The sequence below is a fragment of the Thamnophis elegans genome, chromosome Z, assembly GCF_009769535.1.
Source record: "Thamnophis elegans isolate rThaEle1 chromosome Z, rThaEle1.pri, whole genome shotgun sequence".
In the NCBI taxonomy this organism is placed as follows: Eukaryota; Metazoa; Chordata; class Lepidosauria; order Squamata; family Colubridae; genus Thamnophis; species Thamnophis elegans.
This window is the reverse complement of record NC_045558.1, coordinates 40,432,328-40,442,794: the sequence shown is the minus strand read 5'-3', so window position 1 is coordinate 40,442,794 and position 10,467 is coordinate 40,432,328. Positions and strand designations below refer to the sequence as shown.

At 38.0% G+C, this 10,467-nt stretch overlaps 2 protein-coding genes across 4 annotated transcripts; both read right to left on the bottom strand.

Annotated features, from left to right (window-relative positions):
• Nucleotides 1–698: 698 nt before the first annotated feature.
• FANCF (FA complementation group F) lies at nucleotides 699–2,806 on the bottom strand. The gene has a single exon (XM_032237299.1). The coding sequence runs from the start codon at nucleotides 2,778–2,780 to the stop codon at nucleotides 1,761–1,763; it is 1,020 nt and encodes a 339-aa protein (XP_032093190.1). The 5' UTR covers nucleotides 2,781–2,806; the 3' UTR covers nucleotides 699–1,760.
• Nucleotides 2,807–2,940: 134 nt separating this feature from the next.
• CCDC126 (coiled-coil domain containing 126) lies at nucleotides 2,941–7,672 on the bottom strand. Of its 3 annotated transcripts, none has more exons than XM_032237301.1 (4): nucleotides 7,617–7,672; nucleotides 6,022–6,208; nucleotides 4,174–4,543; nucleotides 2,941–3,459 (listed from the first exon to the last, which is right to left on the bottom strand). In XM_032237301.1, exons 3-4 carry the CDS (start codon nucleotides 4,409–4,411, stop codon nucleotides 3,284–3,286), a joined length of 414 nt encoding a protein of 137 aa, XP_032093192.1. In that variant the 5' UTR covers nucleotides 4,412–4,543; nucleotides 6,022–6,208; nucleotides 7,617–7,672; the 3' UTR covers nucleotides 2,941–3,283. The 3 variants fall into 3 exon arrangements, with proteins under 3 accessions (XP_032093192.1, XP_032093194.1, XP_032093191.1); XM_032237303.1 differs by having other exon boundaries at nucleotides 7,586–7,661; XM_032237300.1 differs by lacking the exon at nucleotides 7,617–7,672 and adding an exon at nucleotides 7,356–7,610.
• Nucleotides 7,673–10,467: the final 2,795 nt, after the last annotated feature.

Sequence of the window (10,467 nt, the reverse complement as noted above, 5' to 3'; positions counted from 1 at the left end):
AGGGGGAGAGAAAGGAAGGAAAGAAAGAAAAACAAAGAGAAAAGGGGAGAAAAAGAGAAAGGAGAGAAAAATGAGAAAATGATGGAGGGAGAGAATGAAAAAGGGAAACAAATGAGAGGGAGAGGGAAGGAGATAGTTTCCCACAGAAAACACTTGGATCTACAAAACCTGGGTAGGTGTGGAGTGGTGATCATGTGACTGGGTGGGAGTGACATTGAATTAGCCATGTCCACCCAGGTTTTGTGGCTCCCGGTGTTTTCTTTTCTTTGGGAAACAGGTCCAAATGGCTCTTTGAGTGTTTTAGCTTAACAATGGAAATTTTGGTCACAATTGTGGTCATAAATTGGGGATCACCTATAACACAAATTGTAGTGAAATATATTTAGAACTAAGTAAGCATAGGATCTCCCTTCATTCTATTGTTAATTTTTTTCTTTAAGTCAGTGTTGACTGCTTGGCTGCATCCCTGCAAGGCTGAAAGAAAGGAATTAGCACAAGACTTCCCAGCTGTCTAGGACTAGAACTCAGAGATTCCTGCTTTTTACTTGATGCCTTAATCCTAAACCAAACTTGCTTCCTGTTTTATTTATGAGATAAATATTAAAGCAATACTAACAACTGGATATGTTACTTTACAGTATTACCATTAAAAACTAATTAAAACTTTTGAAAAAGTAAGTGAAAAGATCAATAGGGACTCGTACCAGTCATATATTTTATTTAATCTTTCCAGATATTACAGTCATGTGAAAAGGAAGTCATCTGAAGCTGTATATCTAGAACCACAAATCTTGTTCTTTTTCTAAATATTTTTTAAATCACATAGCATATTCTAAGAAAAAATAGCAGAACAATCCTTTTACAAATCATTCTATATAGGTGCAAAACCCAAACTGGCACTTCATTTTATAATTTATGATGCAGAATGTAGACTGTACTATAGAGCACCTTCACCACAATTCTCCACTATAAGGCTAACATGGATATAAGGCAATGCTGACCTCTCTGTTCCCATTTCAAGTTCATTTGAAAAGACCCTGGTTGCAAACCCAGTTATTACTGCTTCACAGGAATTGTGTGCATAACAGACTGTACTGCTTTATCATAGATTTTCAATAAACATCAAAATGCCTCGCTTCCCATAACCAAAGTTCGACCCATTCCTCTTGTTTTTATTTCAGGAGTAACTTAAGATGCAGTATGCCCCATGAATCATTGGCTGCAAAATATATTGAATAGGAAAGCAATGAATAAGACGCTAATAGTGTTCTACATCCAATTAATGTGACTTCATCACAGGTTATATCTTCAGTTACTAAATACATGTATTAAATGTTTCTGGAATAGCTATATACATTACTATTTTTTTAATCAACTGCCTTAGTTCTGTAGCAAGATTACACTTTGGCACATTGCTACTTTAGATTTTATCAAGTGTAACTATTTTTAAAACATTCTTTCTCAAGCTATTTCACAGTGCAAAAAGAAGACACTCTTTGGACCACCATCTTTGAGATGGAACAAATTTCAATTGGAACAAAAAACTGCCTACTAATTTTAAAATATTTAACCTATCTATACTGAACACAGCTCTTTAAAGGTATTCCTTCTTCACTATGGATTGTAAACCAGTTCATAAGATCAAGCCAATTTTCTATTTAAATTTCTTTAGATATTAAATCTATACCCTTTCTGTAACTATCATAGAATTTTCTACTTGATTTGTATAATACCTACACTTTTCTACTCAACATCTTTAATTAGCGTGAGTTAAGTTTCCTTTCAAAATGAGGCATCTCCATCTCCAGCAAAAGATCATTCCAAATGCTCAGACCTCTGACTTCAAAGTTCCCATCCTGGGCCTTGAGCTGTCTTAACCAAGTCTGGACTGCTCTACTCAGAGGCTCTGGCTCCTGGTAAAGGCAACTGACACGGTTCTGCATCTCCTCCCAAGATACTTCATTTTCTATTAGACCACTAGTTTGCCATTTCCCATGCAGAGGATCATAACTGAGGCAGTTTCCCCAGGCTGAGAGGAAACTCAAATAGGAAGCAAGTAATTCAGAGTAATGGGCACAAAGTGAAGCCAAACATCGGGGAGACAAAAAGCGGCAGAAGGACAAGAGACGAGCTGGGTCTCCGAACAGCAACCAAGGGAGGAGCAACACCTTGGCCTCCATTTCCCAACCAGGCTCCATCAATGCTGCAGCCACAACTCTGTATAGCATGGAACCACAGGGCAAACAGTCTAACAAGGCCGAGGAAGATCGACCTTGGTTCCCATCACCATCTCTGTCACCTTGTAGCTGTGAAAGCAGCATCTGAGCCTGTACTCTCACTGGCAGCCCTTCCCATTGTTCAATAGCAGCTGTTCCTTTTATAGGAGAGTCCAAGAGACCAAGAATTTGAGAGGCAGCTCTACGCCTTGCCAGTAGATTGATGAAGGACTCTGCTCCATCAGTTGCTGGGATCAAGAAGCTGCAGAAAAGGCTATGGCGGGTGGTAGAAGATAATGCCGGATTTTCCAGCAATGCCAAACCCAGAAGCTCTGGGCAGCGTTTCAAGTGACTTAACCTGACTAAACCTTTTTTTTCCAGCTGTTGTTTCAAAGCTTCCCGGAGGGTTGGTTGAGCCCGAAGACGGCTGTGAAGTTGTCGAAAGAAGTGCCCCCAATTTAGAGCTCGTGTTAGAGTTGCGGGATCCCAACTTTGTACCATTCGTGAGCGGGAAGCTGCCAAAAGGCTAGGCAGCTGTTCAGTTTGTAAGAGCAGGTTCTCCATAAGGCAGAGAGCAAAATTCCTTGTTACTGTCAAATGGCAACCTTAGAAGAAAATGTTTTCTTTTACTAAGAGATCACTTCCTAGAAATGAATGCTCTAAGATTTGGTTTTCATATAGAAAATTTCTGCTGGTTCGCCTATTGCTGTAATTATTGTTTGCAATTCATTCCATCAATTTCTTTGTTTTTTTCCTTTCTATTATTAGACTTATTTTTTTTCTTTTTGTTTTGAGGGAATGTTCTGGGTAGCTTGATTTTTGATCGTGTGTGTGTTACTTACTTTCCTACAATAGTTTTACTACCAATACACCTTTTTAAAAGTGCAAATGTTGCTTTATGAAGCAACTTTTTTAACACAAAGATTTTTAGGTAAAGATATTGGGTCTCTACATGTTCATTTTTTTCTGCTGCAACTGGATATAGATTGCCTTTAGCCAACAGTTTGTTTCTTTCCTGAAGAAAAATTAGATCAAAACCGTTCCACCTGTGCAAAGTATTTTGATTATTATCTTATATTGTGTGCTGCATTTACTCTTTTGATTGTAGTTGATGGCATTAAGTTCCCATTTGTAGTATTTGTTGTTGAACCATTTACAACCATATAATCAACCTTGTTTTCTAGTTTGACCAAGCGTTGCAAGATGTCATCTAGAAGAACTGCAATTGTTCTTTTCAGATCAGCTAGAGGGAACAAAAAAATATATTCAGAAAGTGACACTGCACAGGAAAAATGTCATGTGAGAAAATAGTTATTTTCTCATTGTTTGTCTGGGTATAATTTTTTTGTATCTGTTTAATGTAATGGAAGAAATACAGCATATGCAAACTTTTTTAATGTACTGTTGATGTTCTATTTTTCAGTTTTAATTTTTTTTCTTTGCTTTTGTTAAACAGATTAAATAAATGTGATACTCCTTAGAGCATAACAATCTAAAGTTTCATTTGTAACAAAAACTAAAAATACTGAATATATTTATAGTTGTCTAAATAAACAATTTACTTATCTAATCTACTTCTGTAATATATCTTCATAACAATATACTGAAAGTCATTTTTCTATGTAATCAGTAAAAAAATGTTTTAAAATTTCTCCAACTCCTCCATTGTTTTGAAAATTCTGGAAATTTTGCATTTCTAGTATTAGACAAAAACCTATATTATTCAAAGCAAAATGTTTCTAGACATACCATATCCAATGCCAGTATATCAGCTCTTTAATATTAACGTCTAATATTTCTTGCAAATGAAAACTATTATACAGTATGTTCAATTTCAGTAGAACACTGAATATGTAGCAAATATTAGTTCCACTTTATAAATATAAAAACTTCTTATGCTTTATATATTTTGAAAAACTAAAGTGAGGATGAATTTACAGAGATTATGTAGGCTTACCATATCCCGCCATTGCAACTCCATTATCACCATTTATTACATTCTTGTTTTCTTCTGCTAAGGCTCTAACATATCTTTTACTTAAGTCAAGAATTTGTTCACGCAATTCAGCACTGCTCTGTTGTCTTGGATGCTGAAAGGTGTAGCGCAGTAACATTATGCCCCAGATAAAACCAAAAACTAGCAATAATAAACTCAATTTTTGGGACACATTTTTTCTAGAAAATGCAAAAAACATTTCTGAGCAGGCTAAATATGTCAGTAGAAGGTAGTAAGTGTGAAGTCACAGTATCTTCAAGGTAAGTTGTTTTGCAAAACATCTTCACAGCATGCTTGGTCTTCTATTTTGTCTAATTTTTCCATTTGTTTCCTGAAATTTTTTATCAAAAAACTTGTGTCAAAATTTTTTATTTTTTATAAACTACAGTATTAATTTGGAATGTGTTATATAATTTAGAGCATTATTATTGGAAACCCTATAAAATGACTGCTGAAAATACAGGCAATATAAGAACAAAAATCTAGTAACTTTCCAAACTATAATTGTATACAATAGCAATATTAACATGAATTGGAAATCCATGGTACAAATATCCATTCAGTGATGAACTAGTTGGTATCTCTCTACTTCAGCTTTACATCTGTACTATGAAAACAGTTCCATTATTATCAAGAATTCCAATTCCATTATCTAAAAAGATTGCTGGAAAAATATTGATTAAATACTAACTATATCAGAAATACTAACTATTCACTTATCAGTCATTCATTCAGCAACCATTTGAAGTTACAAGAGTGCTGAATAAATGATAGTAATAAGTGGCTGCCGAAAATATAGCATTTGTAACATTCTTGTGGTCTCATGATCTAAATTTGTGTACTTAGCAGTCCACCTGCATTTATGGCTGCAGTGTGCACATCAATCTTCTCCACTCACCTGTCTCCCCCTCACCTTTGTCCTTTTGGCTGTCCTGTACCCTGCCACCATCACCTACCAGTCTGCCCCAACTGACTGCCATTTTTTTCTTCATGCTGCTGAAGAGGTATGCTTGACCAAGGCAGCTGCTGTTCTTTAACAATGTCTTCTAAGGACTAACAGCTGCCTCAGCCAGAAGCATCTCATCAATGGCAGGAGGAAGATGGCAAAGGTCAGGTGGAAGTGGCAGCCAATGCAGCGGAGTGCAGGGCAGCCAAAAGGCCGAGGTGGGGGAGGTAGCGGCTGGGAAGAGTTGAAGAAGAGGTCAGCATGGAATGACAGGAGTAACATGAGGTCCTCACCTAACAATTGCAACCAGGAGTATTGGAATTGCTGCTACTAAGCAGTGTAATAACATGATGTTTCACCGAACAACTGTTTTGCTTAGGGATGTACATTCCGATCCCAGTAAGAGTTGTTAAACAGGGTCTACCTGTAAACTATCTGCAAGTGAGACATTTGTGAGTTCCCTAAAGGTTTTGTATTTCAGACCCCCAAACCCCAGGAAGTTTGGTTAACAGTGAGAGAAAACAGAAGCTACATTCAGACTCTTTACAACAGGGGTGTCAAACCCACTCACATCACGGGCTGTATCGTGATATATCGTTATGTTTTTTGCCTTTGCAGAGCCAGAGTGGGTGTGGCCTGTGAGGGCTGCATCCCGCCCGCGGGCCACCAATTTGACAGGCCTGCTTTAGAATAAGCTCCATTAGAGAAAACAACAACCCATAACTGCTTATGTAGGAATTACAGCTAAACAGTGTTTTATCAGACAGTTTTCCACTGCAGATTAATATTGCATATTGCAAAGGTTGCATATTGCCAACACATAAAATAAGTACTTTTCAAGATAATAAATTAGGAACACCTACCATTTTATAATCCTGCTGCTTTAGTTGGAGCTAAATGTCCTCAATAACCAATATTCTAAGACAACACTTGCCTCCATACTCAGTTCAATATCATTTTGAGTAAACTCAAGGATTATTTAATCTGTTGTATTTAGTCAGTCTAATGCAGTTCTTATTTTTCAGAACCATTTAGGAGAGGGAGAAACATCTGAGGAAAAAGAATTTTAAAAAATATAAACTTGCTCAGGTTATTATTGTTATAAATCTGGGCATGAGAAGAAATTTTAAAAGGCATGTTGGCACTTCAAACATAGATTTTATAATCCTCTAAGTATAACCAGGATGAAGATATTAAAGATTACAAAACATAAAAAATCATGTATTCCAAACTGCCCAAACCCCAATGTATACTAGTTTATAAGAAACAATTCTCTCAAAATTCTTGTTTTCTTCAGCAAGATACAAGCAAGAAAAAAATAAGGATTATATGTAAAGTTCAGATTTACACAAAGCTATTTGATAGGGGATCTTTGGGTCTTTATGAGACTCTCTCAAAATGCAAATACATTATTCACCGTACAATAGTATTTGTATGCAATAAGTTACTTATGTTATTTGTATATTATCAAAATTAAATAGAAAAGACCTTTGCAATGGATATCTTTGCATCAACAGAAAGACACCAATTTTCCTATTGGTAATCACATAGAAAATTATTTTAAGAAGCAGCAAACACTATTAAATTTAAATAATTTAAAATCTGAGAGCAGGTTAGTGTCCATCTAAGTTCACATGTTCCATTGAGATCATAAAATAACATTTAACTTTATACAATTACATATGTTCAATCAAGTTAAACTCAAGTACTAATACAACATAATGCTTTTAAAAATGTTACCGTGTAAAATTAAATCTACCACGAGGAAGAGGTCTTTCACACAAAAAAAACCTGTTCACAATCTATATTTATTTCAAAATCTGCAATGTAGATAAGCCCGAGGAAGCTTAACTGAAGGCACAAGATGATTCAAGGAGCAAGGAAGTGAAATACTAATATCTTATTTCAGGAAAGCTATCAAGAAAACAACTTTTACAAGAACGTGCAAAATCGCCATGATATTTCAGAAAACAAAGACTACGGTTGCGTATGTTCACACACGTAATTGTCATATCTTAACCGTGATCTACTTAACCCATTTATTGGATTGCATATTGAACCAAGACGCACGAATTGAGTTCGCGCCAGACGCTAGGTTAGAACTTGGCTTGCTCGTTTCTGTGTCAGTATGTCCTGCTAACATACACGCCCCGAATCGTGCCTTAGAAACACAGATGTTTTTCACCAAGCGACTCACACAAATCCATTCGTCGCCTATCAGATTTCTTCTCTCTCCATGGGTGTTACGGCACAGGAAAAACTGGCGGCGGTCAGTCACTACAACCCTGTCCGCCCTTCCGGCACTCGATCTCTTTCTCTCCTTCCCCCCAGATGTGTTCTCTAAACCTAAGTGCGAGTGATAAGTTACCATCGAACCTCGCACATCCTGCCAGCGGTACCACACACAGAGAGCAAGCGCCCCCTTACCCCGGCATAGATTTCAGTCAGCACCTCCTACCTGCGCAGCGTAAAGAGAAAACAGCAACTGAATCATATCCAGGCCGCACTTCCGGCTGCTGGTGGAAAAAGGGTAAAATTACCATAAGCGGGGTGGAGCAAAAGAAAGGCAACGGAAGCCGCACGTTTGAAATGTTGATTTTTACTCCTAATGTTCAAAGTACGTTTATTTACTATAGTACATTATTGTTTTGCAGTACATTTACTGAGTAAACTAGCTTAGCATTTTAAATTTTTAGCAATTTTTATCTATTTTTTATCTTTTCGGCGTTTTCTATAGTATATGAACAAACAAAACACTTCAAAAGTGGACAAAGTTATTTAGAAAGATAAACTGCACAGAGACTGGTTGTGTGTGTTCAAACACATGATTATCATAGCTTAACCGAAATTTACTTAATTTCAGTTTATTGGATTGAATATTGAACCAAAAACTAGACCCATGAATTGAGTTCAAGTAGAGTATGCGGCCACATCTGAGATGCTTTAATTCAGATTCTTATATAAAGTGGGAGGTTTGATGGATGACACATATGACCCCTTTCCTTCCATGATTCTATGATGAGCCTAATAAAATTCTGCTAGTTTGATTGCAGTTAATTAGATTTATCTCACCTCCCAATAGTCTTCGTTTGCCTGAAACACTGAACTAACCACCCATATTTTAGTCTACTCCATTATATAAATCCAGCTTGTGTATGATTAGTTTATAGTGTTCTCATGTCATCATGTGATGTATTGGGAGTTAGTTTATAGTTTATAGTTTTATTGATTTGTATGCCGCCCACTCCCGAAGGACTCCGGGCGGCTTACAATAAAACAAGGGAGGAGGGAATAATACACAAACAACATTAAAATATACAACAATCACAATCTCGGGGGGGGGGGCTGGATATATCGAGGGCCCCCCGGCCTGCTGGAGCAGCCAGGACTTAACAGCTTTGCGGAAGGCCGGGAGGGTAATAAGGGTCCGGATCTCCACGGGGAGATCGTTCCAGAGGGCTGGAGCTGCAACAGAGAAGGCTCTCCCCCGGGGAGTCGCCAGACGACATTGGCTGGCAGATGGAATCCGGAGGAGACCTAACCTGTGTGATCGAATCAGTCTATGGGAGGTGATCGGCAGGAGGCGGTCTCTTAGGTACCCAGGTCCGATGCCATGAAGGGCAATGACCAGCGCCTTGAAGCGGATCCGGAGACTAATGGGTAACCAGTGCAGCTCACGGAGGATAGGTGTAACGTGGGTGTACCTGGGTGCACCCACAATCGCTCGCGGGGCTGCGTTCTGGACCATCTGGAGTCTTCGAACACTCTTCAAGGGCAGCCCCATGTAGAGCGCATTACAATAATCCAGTCTTGAGGTCACAAGGGCGTGAGTGACTGTCTGAAGGGCCTCCTGATCCAGGTAGGGTCGCAATTGGTGCACCAGGCTAACCTGGGCAAAGGTCCCCCTGGTCACAGCTGACAAATGGTGTTCAAAAGTCAGCTGAGGATCCAGGAGGACTCCCAAATTGCGAACCCTCTCTGAGGGGCGTTTTTTCCCCTTTGCTAAAGTGGGCGTGGGAGGAGCCAACATGTGACGAATCTGGCCAAGAGGCCACAAGTTTGACACCCCTGGTGTAGTGAGTTGTACAAACCCGGAGAACTGAATTGCATAAATTGGTTACTGGGCTAAAGTGAACATAACTGACAAAACGTCAAAAGGGGTCTTGAACCATAAATAAATTATATTAATAAAATATTTGATTCTAGATTCACCAAGAGCATTAACATTAGCAGTGAGACAGGTGAAGATATCCTCTTCTGAAATAAGTTTTAATCAATACCTCTTTAGCCATGATCCCAGAAGTTACTATGAGTGTATGAGGATCCGAATTAAGATCAAGGCTATGAGCAACATCCCAATCTATCCTTATTGACCTAGTTTATATGCTAAAGTATTCTGATGCATAATCTTGGTAATAAGGGTATCTAGCTTTCCCAGCAATTACAGGTAATCCTCGACTTACAACCACGATTGAGACCCAAAAATTCTGTTGTTAAGTGAGATGTTATGTTTCGCCCCATTTTATGACTTTTCTTACCAGTTATAAAGCTGATGTTAGTTGTTAAGTGTATCTGACTTCCTCCATTGACTTTGCTTGTCAAAAGGTCACAAAAGGTGACCCCATGATTTTCAGGCACACATGTCTTAAATATAGAATAGAATAGAATAGAATAGAATTCTTTATTGGCCAAGTGTGATTGGACACACAGGGAATTAGTCTTCGGTGCATATGCTCTCAGTGTACATAAAAGGAAAGATACATTTGTCACGAATCATAAGGTACAATCCTTAATGATAGTCATGGGGTACAAATAAGCAATCAAATCATACTAGGAAACAATGTAAATCGTAAGGATACAAGCAACAAAGTTACAGTCAAGTAGTCATAAGTGGAAGGAAATGGGTGATAGGAACCACAAAAAGATTAATAGTAATGCAGATTTGGTAAATAGTTTGACAGTGTTGAGGGAATTATTTGTTTAGCAAAGTGATGAATCAGTTGCCAAGCATCTGAATTATGATCACATGATCATGGGGCGGCTGCATAGATCATAAGTGTGAAAAATGGTCATGTCACATCTTTTCAATGCCCTTGCAACTTTAGTCACTAAATAAACGGTTGTAAGTCGAGGACTACCTGTACTACAGCAGCCAGTGCTCTTTTAGTGTGTTTTTACGTAATGAATAGTGGTTGGATTTAGTTCTCCGTCTTTATGTTTCTATTCAATTGTAAACTGTCCAGAGTCAGTTGGGTGAACATATAAATTAAATAAAAGTAACGAATAGGGACCACAAAAAAGAAGTATGA